The 22,213-nt window shown below is 42.0% G+C and overlaps 1 protein-coding gene across 8 annotated transcripts in view; it reads left to right on the plus strand.

Moving 5' to 3' along the window:
- Positions 1–22,213, plus strand: part of cdk17 (cyclin-dependent kinase 17) — a 227,635-nt gene that overhangs the window by 172,369 nt on the left and 33,053 nt on the right. For 7 of the 8 annotated variants that reach the window (XM_043713285.1, XM_043713286.1, XM_043713284.1 and 4 more), the window contains one exon: positions 9,534–9,654. In XM_043713285.1, the coding sequence (XP_043569220.1) occupies positions 9,534–9,654 (121 nt within the window). Of the gene's footprint in view, positions 1–4,468; positions 4,788–9,533; positions 9,655–22,213 lie in introns of those variants that run through there. The other variant, XM_043713291.1, reaches the window with a different exon arrangement.

The following is a 22,213-nucleotide window of genomic DNA, read 5'->3' on the forward strand; positions in this document are numbered from 1 at the left end:
GTTCGGGAATGAAAGGACATCCAAGGATGAAGTTTCCTAAATAACTAATGCAAAACTAAAACAAAATTTTAAAAAAAAGGTTTATGATAAATGTCTTCATTAATGAAGAGAAGTTATTTAAAAGACTGGTTATATTTAGAATGATACGCCATCAAGACTAAATTATATGCATTAAGCCTGAGGGAATTATGAGTGTAAGTTGTAGAGAGACTGCCCATAATCTTCCAATTTCCTTAATTACAGGTTGATTCCAGAGAATTGGGAAATTGCATATGTTTAAAAAGACTATAAGGATAAACTCAGCAATGATTTAACATTAGAAAAAAGTGAGGACTGCAGATACTGGAGAGTCAGAGTCAAAAAGTGTGCTGATGAAGGGCTAATGCCCGAAACATCGACTCTCCTGCTCCTCAGATGCTGCCTGACCTATTGTGCTTTTCCAGTGTCGCACTTTTCAACAATGATTTAACATTGCTGGTTTAAACTTTGTGCAACTGCTTTGGAGATGATAATCTAGGACAAAATTAACAATCATAGACAGTATAGATAAATCGACTGGAAGCAAAGCCAAGCGGGGAAGACAGTAGAGCAAAAATGGCAGGAGTTTGTAGGTATAATTGAGCACACTGTACAGAGGTTCATCCCCATGAAGAGAAAGATTATCCGGGGAGGGATTAGACAGCCATGGCTGACAAAGGAAGTCAGGAAATGTATCAAAGAAAAAGAGAGATCATATAAAGTGGCCAAGAGCACTGGGAAATCAGAAGAATCGGAAGGCTACAAAAACAAACAGAGGATAACAAAGAGAGAAATAAGGAAGGAGAGGTTAAAATATGAAGGTAGGCTAGCCAGTAATATTAGAAATGATAGTAAAAGTTTCTTTCAATACATAAGAAACAAACGACAGGCAAAAGTAGACATTGGGCCACTTCAAACTGATGCTGGAAGGCTAGTGATGGGAGATAAGGAAATAGGTGGAGAACTTAATAAGTACTTTGCGTCAGTCTTCACAGTGGAAGACATGAGTAATATCTCAACAATTAAAGGGAGTCAGGGGGCTGAGTTGAGTATGGTTGCCATTACAAAAGAGAAAGTGCTAGAAAAGCTAAAAGGTCTTAAAATTGATAAATCTCCTGACCCCGATGGGCTACATCCTAGAGTTCTGAGGGAGGTGGCTGAGGAAATAGCGGAGCCGTTGGTTGAGATCTTTCAAAAGTCACTGGAGTCAGGGAAAGTCCCGGATGATTGGAAGATCACTGTTGTAACCCCCTTGTTCAAGAAAGGATCAAGGCAAAAGATGGAAAATTATAGGCCAATTAGCCTAACCTCGGTTGTTGGTAAAATTCTAGAATCCATCATTAAGAATGAGGTTTCTAAATTCTTGGAAGAGCAGGGTCGGATTAGAACAAGACAACATGGATTTAGTAAGGGGAGGTCATGCCTGACAAACCTGTTGGAATTTTTTGAAGAGGTAACAAGTAGGTTAGACCAGGGAAACCCAGTGGATGTGGTCTATCCAGACTTCCAAAAGGCCTTTGATAAGGTGCCACAAGAGAGGCTGCTGAGCAAGGTGAGGGCCCATGGTGGAATAAAAAAGATCTTGGCAGATGAAATTTATTGCATAAAAGTGTCTGTTTTTGAAGTTTGTTCACCTCACCAAAACAATGAGAAGCTGTATGAAATGAGAAAGCTCTGAAAGGGGTGTGCAGGTACAGAAGAACTTGTGTGTTGGGTGTCTGCATAAATGATGGAAGATGACAGGGCAGATTGAGAAAGTGCTTAGTATGGCATGTGGGGTCCTGGACTTTATAAATAGGGATATAGAATTAAAAAAGCAAGAAAGCTGTGCTGAGCAGTTGATAAGTCATTGGTTTGGTCTTCTCTGAAATATTGTGCCCAATTCTAGCTGCCAGATTGTAGGAAGGATGTGAATGATTTAAAACTGGTTGACTTAGATAATGTTGGTCTAACATATGAGGAACGGCTGAGGATCCTGGGATTGTATTCATTGGAGTTTAGAAGATTAAGGGGAGATCTAATAGAAACTTACAAGATAATACATGGCTTGGAGAGGGTGGACGCTAGGAAATTGTTTCCGTTAGGCGAGGAGACTAGGACCGGTGGGCACAGCCTTGGAATTAGAGGGGATCAATTCAGAACAGAAATGCGGAGACATTTCTTCAGCCAGAGAGTGGTGGGCCTGTGGAATTCATTGCCACGGAGTGCAGTGGAGGCCGGGACGCTAAATGGCTTCAAGGCCGGGATTGATAAATTCTTGATGTCACAAGGAATTAAGGGCTACGGGGAGAATGCTGGTAAGTGGAGTTGAAATGCCCATCAGCCATGATTAAATGGTGGAGTGGACTCGATGGGCCAAATGGCCTTCCTTCCACTCTTATGGTCTTAATTAGGAAAAACCAGCATAAGTTTGTTAAAGTTAAATTGTGTTTGACTAATATGCTTAAGGTTTTGATGATGTTTATGAGACTAATGCATTTGATATTGAATATCAATCTTCAAAAGACTTTTGTTGAAATGTCACCTAATCTGTTGACAAGTCAATTATAATAGGGAAACTGGCGACATTGACAGGAAACAGAGAGGTGGTGAAGGGCTGTTTTGATGATTGGAAGAATATACCTGAAGGATTGACATCAGTACCACTGTTTTTTGTGAAGTATCTTATTTACCTAGATCTGGGTGTGATGAGCATAATTTCAAGGTTTGCAAGATGTCACACAACTTGGAAATATTGTGAACAATGAAGAGGATAGTGATGCAGTTTAGGACGATATGGGCTGGTGAGATGGCTAGACACCTGAATTTCTTCAAGGTTTGTGTACAGCTTTATACTTCGGGTGCTAGTTGCAGTTGTTGTGGGTACATTCACCAACTTGGGAATGTGGTTTGCAGACGCTTTGTCCCTTTTCTAGGTGACATCCTCAATGCTGTGGAGCGTCCTGTGAAGTGCTGAAGTACTGTGTCGATTGGAATTTATTTGGTTTTGTTCCTGCTGCTTCCAGTTGCTGGTTCCAGTGTTCGTTGCAGTGGTCGGTATATTGGGTTGAGGTCAAAATGTGTATGAGTGTCATGCTTTGAGGAATTCTCTGGCTGTCCTCTGTTTGGCTTCTCCTTGTGTTGTCCCAATCGAATTTGTGGTCCTTGTCATCTGTGTGTATAGATACTAGGGAAAATTGGTTGAGACATTTCGTGGCTAGTTGATGTCCATGACTGCGGATTGCTGGTTTCGGCCTGCTTATCCTATGTAGTTTCTCATGTAGTCTCTGCATGGAATCTTGGACACCATGTTTGTTCTGCACGTGATGGGTATTGGGTCTTTTCGTCTGGTGAATCATCTGAGGTTGGCTGTCATTTTATGAGCTGTCACAAATCAGAGTAGTCGGAGGACTCTGGCTGTCAGTTCTGAGACGTTTTTTATATAAGTTAGAGTAGTTAGTGTTTGGGCCGTGGCATGTCCTCATCACATTGTTTGTCTGCCAGGCATCTGGAGGACTCTGGCTGTCCGTTCTGAGACGTTTTTTATATAAGTTAGAGTAGTTAGTGTTTTGGGCCGTGGCATGTCCTCATCACATTGTTTGTCTGCCAGGCATCTGTGGGTGATATTAAGGGATATCCATTCTTGGCAAGGGATATCCATTCTTTACGAGGTTCTTCCTCTTCACTTCACGGTTCGGGAGTGCTGCAGTGTGCTGTAGCCTTTTTGAATAGGATCCTCATGCAATTTCTCTTGTGTGTGTTTGGGTGGTTGCTGTTATAATTCTGCTCTCTGCATGTGGCTTTTCTGTACACTTTTGTTGTGCATTACCCACTCTGTGTTCTTTCTACCATCATATCTAGGAATGGGAGTTGGTTGTTAATTTCCTCCTCTCTCATAAATTTGATCCCTGTGAGCATGGTGTTGATAATCCAGTGTGTGCTATTGATCTTTTTTTTTAAATTTTTACGAAAGCGTCATCCACATATCTGATCCAAAGTTTGGGTCGGATTTGTAGGAGGGCTGTTTGTCCTAGTCTTTGCATCACTGCTTTGCTATGAGCCTTAAGATGGGTGAGCCCGTAGGTGTCCCATTGATTTGTACATATATCTGGCTGTTGAATATGAAGTGCGTCATCAAGCACAGGTCCAGCAGTTTGTGTGTGCAGTCCTTATTGATTTGTTCCCTGTCAAATCGTCTGTTCTGTTTGTCCAGGAGGTTGGTTATTGTCTCTTTGGCTTAGCTTTTGTCAGTGTCTTTACAACGAATGAGACCATCGCTTCATCCTTACCTATGTTTATGTTCTTGATATTGTTTAGAATTTCCTGTGATCATTATATGGAGTGTTTGGATCCACTTATTAGACGTCTGAGTCTTTGTTGAAGTTCTTTTGTCAGTTTACGTGATGGAGTTCCTGGAAATGCCACAATGGGTCTAAGTGATATGTCTGGTTTGTGTACCCATGATATGCAGGAATAACCGTGGTATACGAGATTCCATGCAGAGACCGCACGAAACATTACATAGGACAAACAGGCAGACAACTAGCGATCTGCATTCATGAACATCAACTTGCCACCAAATGCCACGACCAGCTATCCCCAGTATCTATACACACAGACAACAAGGACCACAAATTTGACTGGGACAATGCAACAATAATCGGACAAACCAAAAAAGACAGCCAGAGAATTCCGAGAAGATGGCACTTATCCACGGACTCCATCAATAAAACACATTGACCTCAACCCAATATACCGACCACTGCAACGAACAATCAGAACCACCAACCAGAAACAGCAGGAACAAAACCAAATAAATTCCAACCAACTCAGTACAGCAATGCTTCACAGGAGGCTCCACAGCACTGAAGATGTCACCTAGAAGAGGGACGAAATGTCTGCAAATGAAATTCCCAGCTTGGCAAATATACCAACAACATGAATTTTTTTTTTGGTGGAAAGAATGAGGAGAGATAATAGTAAAACAAAGGGCACAATTCTAAAGTAGAAACAGTGATACTAGTCAGGGGAAGGAGCATGGGAAAATAGGAGCAGCATTGGCCATTCAGCTGGGATACGTTGTTGAAAAGGGCAGGACAAATTTAGACAGTGATTAAAAAAGTAAGTAGGATTCTAGGCTTATTAGAGAGATGCATAGAATACAAAAATAAAGCTGTTAAGAATCTTCAGAAAACTCTTTCAATCTCCAACCTCTTAGAGGGAATTTTGGTGAGGAGTGCTGTAGAATATTCTCCACTTGTTTTGGATGTGTGCAACTACAGCAACACTCAAGCTAGGCATCATCCAAGACCAAACAACCACTTGATTGGCACCCCATCCACCACCTTAAACATTCACTCCTCCTTCTGAAACTAATAGGCAGTAGCTGCAATGTGTATCATATACACAATGCAGTGCAGCACCTTCCAACCACACCTTGCAATGCAATGACCGCAGATGCATGGGAACACCATCATCCACAGGTGCACAATCCTTTACCCGAAATGCTCAGGACCAGGTGGTTTTTGGAATTCAGAATTTTTTGTCGGTGTCGACTTGGGTTAACTGTTTGCATGCCAAACAGTCTTACTAATGAGAAAAAAACTTCACAAAGAACCTTCGGATTTTGGAGCTTTTCAGATTTCGGGATTTCGGATAAAAGATTGTCTATCTGTACAAGTTTCCTGCCAAGCCTTCACCATCCTGACTTGGAAATATAATGCAATTCTTTGATGTGGTTGGGTCAAAGTCCTGGAACATTTTTCCTAACAGCACTAAAGACATATCTCGATCAGATGGACTGTAGTAGTTCAAGGTGGTGGTTCACAACCACCTTTTCAAAGACAATTAAGGTCAGGTAACAAATTCCTTGGGGAAATAAAAATATGTGCAAAAAAAAATCATTTCAATGTTGTACAGATGACATTAAATCCGTAGGGGCTGACAGCACTCCAAGCCATCACTATGTTGCTTTTTCTATAAACATCATTAAAAAGTGCAACATCCCCAGAGGAACAATTAAGTGGTGCTATATGAACTATTGCTCCCTGTTCTTCATAGGTTTTTCACCTGTTCCATATCATAATTGAATGGGAATCTGGCCAGGAGGAGAGCTTTTGTAGTGGACTGATAATGTTCCTACCTTAGAGCCAGGAGCTCTAGTTTTAAGTTCCCCCAGCTTCAAAGATGTCTAATAACAACATCCCTGAAGAGGTTCATAGAGTTATAGAGATGTACAGCATGGAAACAGACCCTTCGGCCCAACTCACCCATGCCAACCCAGATATCCTAACCTAATCTAGTCTCATTTGCCAGCACTTGGCCCATATCCTGCTAAACCCTTCCTGTTCATGTCCCTATCCAGCTGCCTTTTAAATGTTGTCATTGTACCAGCCTCCACCACTTCCTCTGGCAGCTTATTCTACCCTCTGTGAGAAAAAGTTGCCCTTTTAAATCTTTCCGTGCCACCTCATGATTTTATAAACCTCCTATAAGGCCTCAGTCTCCAATGCGAAAGGGAAAACAGTTCCATTCTATCCAGCCTCTCCCTATTGCTTAAACCCTCCAACATCCTTGTAAATCTTTTTTGAACCCTTCAAGTTTCAGACATCCTTCCTGTAGCAGGGGAGACCAAAATTGCACACAGTATTCCAAAAGTGGCCCTAACCAATGTCTTGTATAGCCGCAACATGACCTCCCAACTCCGATATATTTTGCTGGTAGACCAAGAAGTGACTGTCACCGCCCAGTGGGGCCTTGGGATGGGAGCCTGGGCCATGATTTGGGCCCTCGAAGCCAAGGAGGTTCATTTGTAGATAATGCATTGGTTCACAAAGATTGTTTGAAAACTGGTTAGTCAGTCACCAGTTGCTACAGCACTGATTGGGTACCTCTTTTCAATTGGATTGCTTCTTCTAATTTATGCCTGTCACAGGTCCAGTTTCAAATCAAAATCGGCAGCCTCCCTCCCAGAGTCAAATTTGCTGCAAATAAGGCTGTCAAGTTAGCTGTCAATGTAGCCATCAAACATACATATTTAAATGGTTACTACAGAAACGTTGCACTTTGACCTTTTCTACGAAGTCACTATGAGTTGAAGCATGATTTCTTTGGAAGTCACAGCTCTAATGTGTTGACAAGAGGACATAGAATCACACAATGCATACAAAGAGAAAGTTTCAGAGAGGAATGTGATTTTAATCAGTAAGGATTAAAATATCTATGATCTGTTTCAGTCTGCCTAACGCTGAAGGAATGTCTTCTGTGACGATATTATCTACAAACATCTAATCCTGCCATTGTTAATTTTCAGTTTAAAACGAATTGTCAATACACTGAGCTGGTTGATTTTCTTGCATTTAGTCTCCCTCCTGGGTGACATCTTCAGTGCTGTGTAGCCTACGGATGAAGCGCGGTCGTTGTGATCTGCCCTGAATTTACACGGTTCTGTCTGTTGTGGGTGGTTCTACTTCGTTTTGTATGATAGTGGTCTGTATATGGGGTCTATTTCAACATGTTTGTTTATGGAACTGGTGGATGAATATCAGGCCTCCAGGAATTCCCAAGCTTGTCTTTGTTTAGCCTGTTCCAGTTTCGTAATGTTGTCCCAGTTGAATTGGTGTCCTTCATTGTCAGTGTTAATTCATATGAGGGAGGACTGGTCGTGTCGTTTTGTTGCATGCTGATACTCGTGTGTTCTGCTGGTGAGTTTCTTGCCCGTTTGTCCTATGTAATGCTTCTCACAGCTGCTGCATAGTATTTTATATATCACATTCATCCTGCATGTTGTGGGTATAGAGCCTTTTGTCATGGATAGTAGCTGGTGAAATGTGGCTGTTTGGGAAGAGTGACAGCAAACAAAAAATAATGACAAAAGTCTATACCCAAAGTTAAGTTCCTGAGGACCAAGTTTTAGCTGTAAAAGCCAACATAAAACTTGAAATGTTATGCCATACTTTTACTGAAGTCTGCGTTCCTAGCTGAAATAACGTGCAAAACAAAGCAAGAAAAGCTTCAGTGAATAAAGCAGGCAAATAGGAGTCTTTAAAGAAATATACAGTGCAGTATAGATACAAGTTCCTCAGCTGTTGTATCTGTACAGGCAAAGTACAGAAGTGCATTGTCCCACAAAGAAGACTTGTGAAAAACTGAGTCCAACAGTTCCTCAACAATTCCAAGGTTCTGCATGGTAGACCAAGATTAGATTACATGGAATCCAGTGAGAGCTGGCTATTTGGATACAAAATTAGCTTGAAGATAGTAGTCAGGGGGTGATACTGGAGGATTGTTTTTCAGATTGGAGGCCTATAACCAGCAGTGTGCTGCAAGAATCAGTATTGGTTGCACTGCTTTTTGTCATTTATATACATGATTTGGATATGAATATAGGAGGAATGGTTAGTAAGTTTGCAGATGACACCACAATTGGTGTTGTAGTGGAGAGTGAAGAAGGTTATTTCTGACTACAATGGGGCCTTGATTGTAGGGGCCAAGCAATGGCAAATGGAGTTTAATTTAGATAGGTGTGAAGTGTTGCATTTTTGTAAGGCAAATAAGAGCAGGACTTAAATAGTTAACAATAAGGTCCTGGGGAGTGTTGCTGAACAAAGAGACTTCGGGGTGCTGGTTTATATTTCCTTGAAAATTGAGTCATAGTTAGAGAGGGTTGTGAAAAATGTGTTTGGTATGCTTGCCTTTATTGGTCAGTGCATTGAGAATAGGAGTTAGGGTGTCATGTTGTGGTGTACAGGACATTGGTTGCGCCACTTTGGAAAGCTGCATTCAATTCTGGCCTTCCTGCTATAGGAAAGAAGTCGTGAAACTTGAAAGGTTGCAGAAAAGATTTACAAGGATGTTGTCGGGGTTGGAGATTTGAGCTGTAGGGAGAACCTGAATAGGCTGAAACTGTTTTCCCTGGAGCATCAAAGGTTGAGGGGTGCTCTTTATAGAGGTTTCAAAAGTCAAGGGTGATATGGGTAAAGGTCTTTTTCCTTAGGTGGGGGTGTCCAAAACCAGAGGGCATAAGTTTAAGATGAGAAGGGAAAATATAAAAGGGATCTGGGGAAACTTTTTTATGCAGAAGGTGGTGCGTGTATAGAATGAGATGAAGTGCCAGATGAAGTGATTGAGAAAGGTACAATTACTGCATTTAAAAGGGATCTGGATGGTGTGTGAATAGGAAGGGTTTAGAGCGATATGGGCCAAATGGAACTAGATTAATTTAGGATATCTGGTTGGCATGGACGAGATGGACCAAAGGGTCTGTTTTCATGCTGTACAACTCATTTAGTATAGATATAAATAACAGAAGAATTTTTAAAATAGCCAAGATTAAAAACTTATTTTACCTCAGCACCTGAACGCAGAATTGTTCAAAATGTGTAATTCATCATATTACAGATTAAATTTTTTTTTAATAAATCAAAATGTACTGGAGCACATCAGGTCTGGCAGCATCTGTGAAGCGAGAAACTAAATTAATTTTTCAAGTTTAATATGACTCTTTGGAACTTTAATTGTATATTCTGTCTTCACAGGTTTGGCAAGAGCCAAGTCTGTTCCAACAAAGACATACTCAAATGAAGTAGTAACTTTGTGGTACAGGCCTCCAGATGTTCTTCTGGGCTCTTCAGAGTATTCAACACAGATTGACATGTGGTATGTATAATTGACTTCATTTAATTTTGTTTGATGGGGGCCAACAATGTTACATCTTTAAGCGTCTCTTATTCTATATCAAGGATTACATCCATAATCCAGCCTGCCCTCTCCAATGAACGTTATCCTGTCAATATATGATAATATACAATTACTACAGCTGTAACACAATGGTGTAATGTTTAGGCTTTGGATGTATTTGGTATTCCAAGTGCTTTTGTTTGCTCAAGCTCAACCTATAGCATATCAACAAACAAAATTTCTCATGGGTCAATTCACTTAAATATAATTCATGTAAAATATGATGTATTTGAGAGTATTAATAAACTTTCTACTAAATATGACAAGATCAGAAGTTTGAGGATGTAACTCTGAAGATTGACGAGGGAGATCCAGTAGATGTAGTGTACCTGGACTTTCAGAAAGTTTTTGATAAAGTCCCACATAGGAGATTAGTGAGCAAATTTAGGTTGCATGGTATTGGGGGCAAAGTACTAACTTGGATTGAAAGTTGGTTGGCTGACAGGAAACAAAGAGTAGTGATAAACGGCTCCATTTCGGAATGGCAGGCAATGACCAGTGGAGTACCACAGGGATCAGTGCTGGGACCGCAGCTTTTTACAATATATATTAATGATATAGAAGATGGTATTAGTAATAATATTAGCAAATTTGCTGATGATACTAAGCTGGATGGCAGGGTGAAATGTGAGGACGATGTTAGGGGATTACAGGGTGACCTGGACAGGTTAGGTGAGTGGTCAGATGCATGGTAGATGCAGTTTAATGTGGATAAATGTATGGTTATCCACTTTGGTGGCAAGAACAGAAAGGCATATTACTACGTAAATGGAATTAATTTAGGTAAAGGGGCGGTACAAAGAGATCTGGGTGTTCTTGTACAGCAGTCAATGAAGGTAAGCATGCAGGTACAGCAGGTAGTGAAGAAGGCTAATAGCATGCTGGCCTTCATAACAAGAGGGATTGAGTATACAAGCAAAGAGGTTCTTCTGCAGCTGTACAGAGCCCTGGTGAGACCACACCTGGAGTATTGTGTGCAGTTCTGGTCTCCAAATTTGAGCTGATGGGTGAGTGCTGAACCAGAGGACACAGCTTAAAAATACGGGGTAGACCATTTAGGACAGAGATGGGGAGAAACTTCTTCACCCAGAGAGTGGTGGCTGTGTGGAATGCTCTGCCCCAGAGGGCAGTGGAGGCCCAGTCTCTGGATTCATTTAAGAAAGAGTTGGATAGAGCTCTCAAGGATAGTGGAATCAAGGGTTATGGAGATAAGGCAGGAACAGGATACTGATTAAGGATGATCAGCCATGATCATATTGAATGGTGGTGCAGGCTCGAAGGGCAGAATGGCCTATTCCTGCACCAATTGTCTATTGTCTACAACACCAGATTAGAGTCCAATGGGTTTGTTTGAAATCACAAGCTTTCTGAACGCTGCTTTTTGTCAGGTGAAATCGAGGAAAGCAGGTACAGAATTTATAATATGAAAGTGCCAGTGTTGGACTGGGATGGCCAAAGTTAAAAATCACATCACCAGGTTGGTGCAACAGGTTTATTTGAAAGTACAAGCTCTCGGAGTGCTGCTCCCTCATCAGGCAGCTACAAGTCTTGTGACTTGTTATTCAGCCTGTCGAAACCCCCTCACAATAAATTTACATATCTTTTGACAATCAGTTACCTGAAATTATCTTGCCATTATCTCTTTGCCTATAATTTCTGTTAAAAAATCACACAATACCAGGTTATAGTACAACAGTTTTATTTGGAAGCACTAGCTTTCGGAGCGCTGCTCTTTCATCAAGTTTTTAACTTTTGTCCACTCCAGTTCAACACCAGCTCCTCCACATTATGGCTATAGATTCAGTGACTGTGCTCCACTTCACCTGATGAAGGAGCAGCACTCTCAAAGTTCGTGATTTCAAATAATCCTGTTGGACTAAACCTGGTGTCGTATGACTTCTGACTTTGTCAACTCCAATCCAACATTAGCACCACTGCATCAAGGCTGCTAAATAGAAGGCAGTCATGTAGTGGTAATAATACTGGACAAAGGTGTGCATCCCACCCTGAGGGGTGGTGAAATTCGAATTCGATCTCTTATCTACTTGTCACAGGTGCATCTTTCCATGACTATTAGTAAGAGTGATCACCCCACAGTCCTTGTGGAGATAAAGTCCTTTATGGGCGGCATGGTGGCTCAGTGGTCAGCACTGCGCCAGGAAACATGGTTCGATTCTAGCCTCGGGCAACAGCCTGTGTGGACTTTACACATTTTCTTGTGTCTATGTGGGTTTCCTTCGGGTGGTCGGGTTTCCTCCCACAATCCAAAGATATGCAGGTTGTTACGGACTAGGCCAGACTCCTCAGAACACTTTTAAGCAGGTAGCCCCAGACAGTAACTTTGCTATTTGTTTAGTGAGGTGTATAGTGGATATTCCCGGTGTAAATTAGCTGGGTTGACTACCAAATTTTAAACAAACAATATACAAGATTATGGAATGAAACACAAAGAACAGAAAACAGAATACCGCATAACTAATCCTATCCAAACCTGACTTAATGATGCTGTTCTGAAAATATGTGCAACAATCCCATTATGCACATCCCTTAGTACAGAAGGTAAAATCAAACAAATGCTTACAGTTTGCAAGGAGAGAGAGAGAGAGAGACGTCAGCAGCCTGTTTCACATATCCTCTGCTGCAACTGAACCAAAAAACCTCAGCTACCAGGACTGGCCACTCCCTTTTCATTATACAAGTTATTTCTAAAACTTGGCCTGAGGTATCATCTGTTTAGGAATAAACAAAAAGGGCCCCAATAAGCCATTCATCTCTACACCAAATCAGCCATTTCAGAGCCTGGTCTGTTTTGATTAGATTACCTACAGTGTGGAAGCAGGCCCTTCAGCCCATCAAGTCCACACCGACCCTCTGAAGAGTAACCCACCCAGACCCATTTCCATCTGACTAATGCACCTAACACTATGGGCAGTTTAGCATGGCCAATTCACCTGACCTGCACATCTTTGGACTGTGGGAGGAAACCGGAGCACCCGGAGGAAGCCCACGCAGACACGGAGAATGTGCAAACTCCACACAGACAGTCACCTGAGACTGTAATCGGACCTGGGACCCTGGTGCTGTGAGGCAGCAGTGCTAATCACTGAACCACCGTGCTACGACCCCTCTGAAAAAAATCAAGGACATAGTAACTTTGAGAAAAAGAACCAGCTTTGTGACAAGGTTAGGTGAATTGGCCAAGCTAAATTACCCATAGTGTTCAGGGATGTGTGGGTTAGGTGTATTAGTCTGGGCTAAATGTAGAGTAGTCAAGGAGTGTGGTGCTGGAACCATACAGCCAGTCAGGCAGCATCCAAGGAGCAGGCGAGTCAGCATTTCGGGATAGGCCCTTCATCAGGAAATCATCCTTCTGAAGAAGGGCTTACACCCAAAACATCGACTCTCCTCCTCGGATGCTGCCTGACTGGCTGTGCTTTTCCAGCTCCATACTCTTTGATTCTGATCTCCAGCATCTGCAGTCCTCATTTTCTCCTGAACGTAGAGTAGTAGGGTAGGGGAATGAGTCTGTTTGGGATACTCTTCGGAGGGTCGATGTGGACTTGTTGGGCTAACTGGCCTGTTTACACCCCGTTGGGATTCTAAGATTCACGTTGAGGATACCCACCATTGTAATGCTACCACCCTGCTAAGAAATACACTTTGAACATAATTGGCAACTCAAACCTCTGCATCATTAAGGCACTCTAGACCAATCAGGTCACAAACTGTAAGCTTATACCATGCGCATCCACCACTTCTGCAAATTACTATCAAGCTGGGAGATCAACCATGGTTCAGTGGAAAGGTGTGGAGGACATACTTAAAAATGCGCTGGGGGCCCCTGGTGAAGGTCCAACACAGGACTATTTTTATACCAAACAACATGCAATGGACAGGGCAAAGCAATCGCACAGCCAGCAGATCAGATCTACGCTCTGCAGTAATACAAATACATGTCCAACCCTGATTCAAGGTAGGCAATTAAACAAACAACAAGAATCTCCACAAACATTGTCAGGGTCACTCAGCTCCTGACCTCATTACAACTTTGGTTCAAGCACAAACTAAAGAATGAACTCAGCAATGAAGTTAGAGCATCTGCCTTGATTGTTGAGACAGCATTTAATCAAATAGGGCATCAAGAAGGCCCAGCAAAACTGGTGTGAATGGGAATCAAGGACGGGTGGTATTTATATGCTGATTAAAGTCATTTCGAATGCAAAGGAAGATAGTAATTTTTGAAGATTATTATCCTTCATCCCAGCATGTTCCTCAGAGTAGTGTCCAAAACTGGTATCTTCAGCTGTTTCATCAATTACATGCCTCCATCATCGTGACTGCACATACACTGAAGCTGACTGTATTCCTAGGCAAAAGGCCTGGACTGGATCTAGGCTTGGACTGATAAGTAGCAAGTAACTGCCAGGCAATGTTTCTGCCAGGAAGGAATCTAATGATTATCTTTTGACATCCAATAACATTACTGTTACTGAATTCCCCCTTGGGGTCACCATTAACCACAAATTTAATTAGACCAACCGGATAAATTCAAGAAAAGGCCAAACACTTGGAATTCTTACTGGCCATTGCTTGCTAACTATACAGGTAACAATCATGATGTAAAAGAATACTTTGCATTTAACTGGATGGGTGCAACTCCTCCAGTGCTCCAGATGCTTGAAAGCATTCAGAACAATCGCCTGTTTGATTGGCACCCCATCCAACCCCTTCAAATTTCAATTCCTCCACCTCTAATGCACAATGTCAACAATATTGTGTACCATCTACAAGGTGCACTGCAACAACTCATCAAGGCGCCTTCAGCATCTTTGACACTTTCATAATCTACACACACTGTTTCCTAGAAGGACAGGCACAGCAGATGCATGTGAACCCACCATCTGCAATCCTTCCTGACTTGGAACTATATCATTGTTCCTTTTCTGTCACTGAGTCAAAATCCTAAAGTCCCTTCCTGACACCACAACAGGTGTACTTTGTGATGGTGCTATTACTTTAAGAAGGTTATTTTGTCATATTTTTTCAAGAGGGGTCATAAAGGCAGAGGTGCAGATATGTCTACCTTAACAATGGCAGGGGTGTGCTCAGTTCTCCCAGTTCAGGTTTTTTCTAGTTTAGTTTAGCTGTAACAGTCAGAATCTGCTGCCGTCTAGAGAAAGATTCCAAGCTTCAGCAGATGATTTCTGACTGGCTTTATCTAAAATCTTTCCTTCCTGTTAGAACCAGAGTTTGAATTTGCTATTTGCCAAGAAATGTGTTTATGGGATGTTATGGAAATTGGAACAGCTCTTAAGCTAAGTTGCTGTATCAAGATGGTTGGGTTTTCAAATAGTTAAGTTATTCTAAATTCTGTTTTTTTGTTAAAGCCGAGTGATTTGACTCGCTGCATCACTTCTGGAATATCAATGTCATACCTGCCTTTAAAATACGAAAAGGTGGGCATCTGGGCTACCTTCTTAAAATATTTTGAGGGAGTCTGGCCTGGTCCATAACACCCTGCAGCAGTTTAAAAAGGCAGCTCACTGCCAGCTTCTTTGTGACAATTGGGCATAAGTATTAAGTGCTGGCCTCAGAAATAATGTCCACACTGATGAGGAGGTGCTGGTGTTGGATTGCGATGGACAGAGTTAAAAATCTCACAACACCAGCTAGTACTTCCAAATAAATCTATTGAACTATAACCTGGTGTTGTGTGATTTTTAACTTTGCACATTCCTTGAGCAATTAGAAAAAAGCCTAGTCCAGTTTTACTGATTAAAGTTGACAATTAGTTTGTTAGGAAAACATTTTTTCACCAGTGGTTCAGGTCCTGTTTTCAAGATTACCAATCAGACAATCTATAGTGCCTGCTGCGCAACAGAATTCAATAACTAAATAAGTTGTTGCTTTAAAGAAACCAATTCACTGACCGCTCCATTAAAGGCCCATAAATGGACATAATTAACGGAATTAAGGGCGGCACGGTGGCACAGTGGTTAGCACTGCTGCCTCACAGCGCCAGAGACCCGGGTTCAATTCCCGCCTCAGGCGACTGAGTGTGTGGAGTTTGCACATTCTCCCCGTGTCTGCGTGGGTTTCCTCCGGGTGCTCCGGTTTCCTCCCACCATCCAAAGATGTGCAGGTCAGGTGAATTGGCCATACTAAAAATTGCCTGTAGTGTTAGGTAAGGGGTAAATGTAGGGGTATGGGTGGGTTTCGCTTCGGCGGGTCGGTGTGGACTTGTTGGGCCGAAGGGCCTGTTTCCACACTGTAATGTAATCTAAAAAACCTATCATGGTGATTAATTGGGTGGCGAGCATGGCTAGTTTCACTTATGTTGGCAGTTTTCAGGACATCTTTTAAGATATATTTTCTAATCACCTTAAGAGTTATGACACAAAGAGTCATAGAGATATACATTTCGAAACAAACCCTTCAATCCAACTTATCCATGCTGAACAGATATCCTAAATTAATCTAGTCGCATTTGTCAGCACTTTGCCTATATCACTGTAAACCCTTCCTATTCATGTACGTTTCCAGATGCCTTTTAAATGTAATTGTACCAGTCTTCACCACATCCTCTGACAGCCCATTCCATACACTCACCACCCTCTGCATGAAAAGCTTGTCCCTTAGGTCCCTTTTAAATCTTGCCCCTCTCACCCTAAACCTATGACATCTAGTTCTGAATTTCCTCACCTTGCCTATATCCATGCCCCTCCTGATTTTATAAACCTCTAATAAAGTTCACCCCTCAACCTCTGATACTCTTGGGAAAACAGCCCCAGCCTATTCAGCCTCTCCCCATGGCACAAATCCTCCAACCCTGGCAATGTCCTTGTAAATCTTTTCTGAACTCTTTCAAGTTTGACAACAACCTTGGGAGACCAGAATTGCACACAGTATTCCTATACAGCTGCAACATGACCTCCCAACTCCTATACTCAATGCTGTGACCAATAAAGGAAAGCATACCTTCACCATCCTATCTACCTGTGACTCCATTTTCAAGGAACTATGAGCCTGCACTCCCAAGGTCTCTGTTCAGCAATGCTCCCAGGACCTTACCATTAAGTGTATAAATCCTGACCTGATTTGCCTTTCCGAAATGCAACATCTCACATGTTTCTAAACTAAATTCTATCTGCCACTCTTTGGTCCATTGGCCATCTGATCAAGATTCCATTGTACTCTGAGATAACGTATTTCGATGTTCACTACCAATTTTGATGTCATCTGTAAACTTACTAACTATACTTCCTGTGTTCATATCCAAAAGATTTAGATAAATAACAATAAGCAGTAGACCCAGCACTGATCTTTGAGGCACACCACTGGTCACAGACTTAACATAGAACAATACAGTGCAGAACAGGCCCTTTGGCCCTGTAAACTATTCTCAGCTCATCCCCCTACACTATCCCATCATCATCCATGTGCTTATCTAAGGATTGTTTAAACCTCCCTAATGTGACTGAGTTGACTACAATAGCAGGAAGGGCATTCCACGCCCTTACCACTCCCTACGTAAAGAACCTGCCTCTGACATCTGTCTTAAATCTATCACTCCTCAATTTTGTAGTTATGCCCCTCGTACAAGCTGACATCATCATCCTCGGAAAAAGACTTTCACTATCTACCCTATCTAATCCTCTGATCATCTTGTATGTCTCTATCAAATCCCCTCTTAGCCTTCTTTCCAATGAGAACAGACCCAAGTCTCTCAGCCCTTCCTCATAAGACCTTCCCTCCAGACCAGGCAACATCCTGGTAAATCTCCTCTGCATCTTTTTCAATGCTTTCACATCCTTCCCGAAATATGGCGACCAAAACTGTACATAATATTCCAAGTGTGGCCACTCTAGTGTTTTATATAGTTGCAGCATGATATCGCGGCTCCAGAATTCAATCCCTCTACGAAAGAAACCTAACACACCATATGCCTTCTTAACAGCATTATCAACCTGGGTGGCAACTTTCAGGGATCTATGCACATGAACTCCCTATGCACATCCTTCTGCACATCCAAATTACCAAGAATCTTTCCATTGACCCAGTACTCTCCGACTTTAGTGTTGTCTGCAAATTTACTAATCCATCCACCTATGCCTGTGACTAAATCATTTATGAAAATGACAAACAGCAGTGGTCCCAAAACAGATCCTTGTGGCACACCACTAGTAACCGCGAGTCTCGTTTATTCCCAACAAACCTTCTAACTGAGCCTCAAACTATCGAGTCCCCAATGATAACACTCTTTCCCTCCTTCCCTTCTGTGCAACGGGGACAGGCTCTGTGCCAGAGGCCTGGGCCCCACTGCATACCCTTGGTAAGTTGTCCCCCTCAACAGTATCCAAAACGGTATACATGTTTTTCAGGGGAATGACTGTTTCTCCCCCTTCGAACAGTCACCCAGCTTTCTTTGTGCCGAGGTGTAACTACTTCTCTGTAATTCTTATCTATAACAGCCTCTGCCTCCTGAATGATCCGAAGTTCATCCAGCTCCCGCTCCTGTTCCCTAAACGGTCTTGGAGGAGCGAGAGTTGGGTGCACCTCCTGCAGATGTACTTGGATGGGACACTAATGGCATCCCTCAGCTCAAACATCATGCAGGAAGAACATTGCTCTCCCTGCACTGCCATCCCTGCTAGTCCCCTTACCTCAAAGTAAAAAAGAATAGATGCTTAGCTGATGTGTCCCTCGTCTTTAAGGTTAGAGAAGGTGGTTGGGTGGGAGGCCCTACAACGGTATGGTCTCGGGTCCTCGGGTTGAGGAAACACTGACTTATATAGCTGGACGGAAATAAAAATAAGAAGTCCCTCCTTTCCCAGATACCTCTGCTCTCTGACTTCAAATTTAAAAAGCTCAAATCATTGACTCACCGTTCCCGGCAGACCCCTGGTCTGAGCTCCCGCCCTTCGAGTTGCTGCTGCAACTGAAAAACAAAAGTCTGAAAAGCAACCCTCCACCACCACCCTCTGTCTTCTATCATTGAGCTAGTCTGTATCCAAATGGCTAGTCCTCCCTGTATTCCATGTGATCTAACCTTGCTAACCAATCTACCATGAGGAATCTTGTTGAACGCCTTACTGAAGTCCAGAAAGATCATGTCCATTGCTCTGCCCTCATCAATCCTCTTCGTTACTGCTTCAAAAAAAACTCAATCCTCTTCATGAGACATGATTTTCCATGCACAAAGTCATGTTGACTATCCCAAATCAGTCCTTGCCTTTCCCTCAGTGTAGATCTGTCCCTCAATGTTTCCTCACAACAACTCGCCCACCACCAATGTCAGGCTCTATAATTCCCTAGCTTTTCCTTACCACTTTTAAATAGTGGCATCATGTTAGCCAACTTCCAGTCTTCCAGCACTTCACCTGTGACTATCAATGACCCATATAACTCAGCAATAGGCCCAGCAATCACTTCCCGAGCTTCCCACACCTGATCAAGTCCTGAGTGTTTATTTACCTTTGTGTTTTAAGACATTCAGCACCTCCGCTTCTGTAATACAGCATTTTTTAAGATGTCGCCATCCATATTCTCACATCCTATATCTTCCATGTCCTTCTCCACAGTGAACACTGATGAAATATACTTGTTTAATATGTCCCCCATCTCCTGTGGTTCCACACCAAGGCTGCCTTGCTGATCTTTGAGGGGCCCAATTCTCTCTCTGGTTACCATTTTGTCCTTAAATGTATTTATAAAGTTTCTTTGAATTCTCCTTAATCCTATTTGCCAAAGCTATTTTGTATCCCCTTTTTGCCCTCCTGATTTCCCTCTTGGTAGTGTCATCAGCAATTTTGTCAATGGAGCAAGAGTTGAATTTGGCCACATAGTTATGAGTGGTTAAAGAGTATGGTAAGGGGCTGTGTACACAGCATTGCAGGTCACAGATGTTGAGGATTATTGTGAAATAGGTGTTGTCACCAATCCTTACTGATTGTGGTCTGTGGGTCAGGAAGTCAAGGATCCAGTTGCAGAGGATAGAACGTGGTCCTAGGTCTTGGAGTCTGAAAATGAGTTTGACTGGAATTATGGTGTTGAAGGAGAAGCTAAAGTCAATAAATAGGAGTCTTACATATGTGACCTTGATATTCAGATGTTCAAAGGATGAGTGTAGGGCCAGGGAGATGGCATATGCTGTGGACTTTGTGCAACAGTGGGAAGTGGAGACCAATTAGATGACTGCGCTTTGTTCTACCTCAGGAGAAAGTTCTAAAAGTTACTAGGCAGCTAAATATTGGAGTCAACACCATGGAAATAACTGGGAGCAGTGGGGGCTCAAGAAGAAGCTGTGTGCTACTAGTAGCTGAGTGCAGCTGTTAGTGAGGATCAAGAAAATCTGGTTGTACAGTAGCTCCTCGACTTACGAACTTAATCCGTTCCGTGACCCGGTTCGCGAACCGAAAAGTTCGCGAACTAAATCAATTTTTCCCATTGTTTGGACAGCATAAGACTGCTTGGACGTAACAACGAATGCTGTTCACAGCACACGCGTCAAAGACTAACTGAATGAGATCACACGGGGCCCGAGAACGTTTGCGTTCAACAAGTGCGTAGCAAAGCAGAACAATTAAACCACGTAGTCGCACATGGGCTTTTTGCGTTCGTACCTTGAATTTCGTATGTAGGTTGAAGCAAAATTTTACATACAATCCTGTTCGTAAACCGATTTGTTCGTGAATGGCATCGTTCGTACGTCGAGGCACTATTGTATATTGTGCAGCTGAACCAGATTAAAGCTTAGGGGCAATATTAGCTAAGTGAAATTTGCTGTTTGAGAAAAGTAAAGGTTGTGCCTGTGATTATGTACTGGAATGTAATTTCCAAAATTCAGGGGAGTGTAGGTGCAGGAAAGGAAGGTGAGCAGTCTTTGAGAAAATCCATGATGGAGTGGCTTTTGATGGAGTTTCAAGGCCAGATCATCAACGGTTTTTGAAGTGATCTTTGGGGTGTTGAAGCACACTTTGCCTGTCGTTCATATTTCCCTCATTTTAAGTTTGGGGTATGAGAATGTACATCATAATTATCTTGCATACTCATAGTCATACAACATGGAAACAGATCTTTTGGTCCAACTTCGGTCCACACTGACCAGATATCTCAATCTAACCTAGTCCCATTTGCCAGCATTTGAATCATATTTCATAAACATTTCCCATTCATATAATCACCCGAATGCCTTTTAGATGTTGTAATTTATCCACCCACCACTTCTTTTGGCCGCTTGTTCCATACATGCACCACACTGTGTGAAAAAGTTGCCCTTGCGTCCCTTTTAAATCTTTCCCCTCTCACCTTAAACCTATGCCGTCTTTTTTTTTGGACGCAGCTACCCTGGGAAAAGACTTTGGCTAATCACCCTAGCCGTGCCCCTCATAATTTTATAAACTCTATAAGGTCACTCCTCCGCCTCCAATGCTCCAGGAAATAAAGCTCCAGTCTATTCAGCCTCTCCCTATGGCTCAAACCTTCCAGTCTAAACCTTTTTAAAGTTCTACATCATAGAATGAAGAAGACAAAAAAATTATTGCAATTACAATGCAAATCAATCAGAGAGAAATCCAATGTTGTGTTATGGTGTGGAAACTGCTTGAGTAAAGAATTGCTACTGCTAATTAGAGAGCTGAAGGAGAACAAAGGAAACATGAGTGTATGCAGGATAAATAGGTATGCAGCTGAAACTAGGGAATGATAGTTTGCAACTCCAACACATTCTTCAGACTTCAGATCTGTAGTACTTATGACAAGTTCTGTTCTTCATGATAGTTATAATGACTAAATTGTATAGAACTCTGTGTAGAGTGTGCTTAAACATTTTATTGTAATTGGGTTTACTTTTTAACTTTTCTACTTGGGCTTTACAGAATGCAGCTAAAAGTAAAAAGGTAAAAATTTTACCTTTTAAGACCTATGTTTTCCTTAGTGAAAAGGTTGTGAAAGCAGTCATATGAAAAAGAATGTGTTGATATGAGCCAAACTGAAATGTAAATCCTTTTTTCGGTCATTAAAGTCCAAACTTGACACCATATAATAACACACCTTTTCACTTAGTTTTCTGTTTAAATGTATTCATTAGATTTTGCAATTTTAAGCAAAAAGGCTGATTTGCAACATTTTTCCAATGCTGTTTCCTATAATATAACACAACCTTTTCATTAAATATGAGGCCAATGTTAAGTGGGTCAGAACTGGGAAGGAACTAATAGCCAATTCTATAGGTAGGTAAAAGCCAAATACTGTGAATGTTGGAAATCTGAAATATGAACAGTAAGTACTGGAGAGATTCACAATACTCTGTGGAGAAAGAAACATTTCAAGTCCAATGAGTGTTTGCTGGTACTGCAGTATCTAGTGACTCTCAGTATCCAGTGTCTCCAGCCATTAATTGATAACAAATTGACTGAACTGATTTGTCAGACGACTGACGTCTGAAACTGTGGACCTCCTGGTGAAGATCTAGATCCCA

The sequence above is a fragment of the Chiloscyllium plagiosum genome, chromosome 23 (genome assembly GCF_004010195.1).
Source record: "Chiloscyllium plagiosum isolate BGI_BamShark_2017 chromosome 23, ASM401019v2, whole genome shotgun sequence".
Taxonomy (NCBI): Eukaryota; Metazoa; Chordata; class Chondrichthyes; order Orectolobiformes; family Hemiscylliidae; genus Chiloscyllium; species Chiloscyllium plagiosum.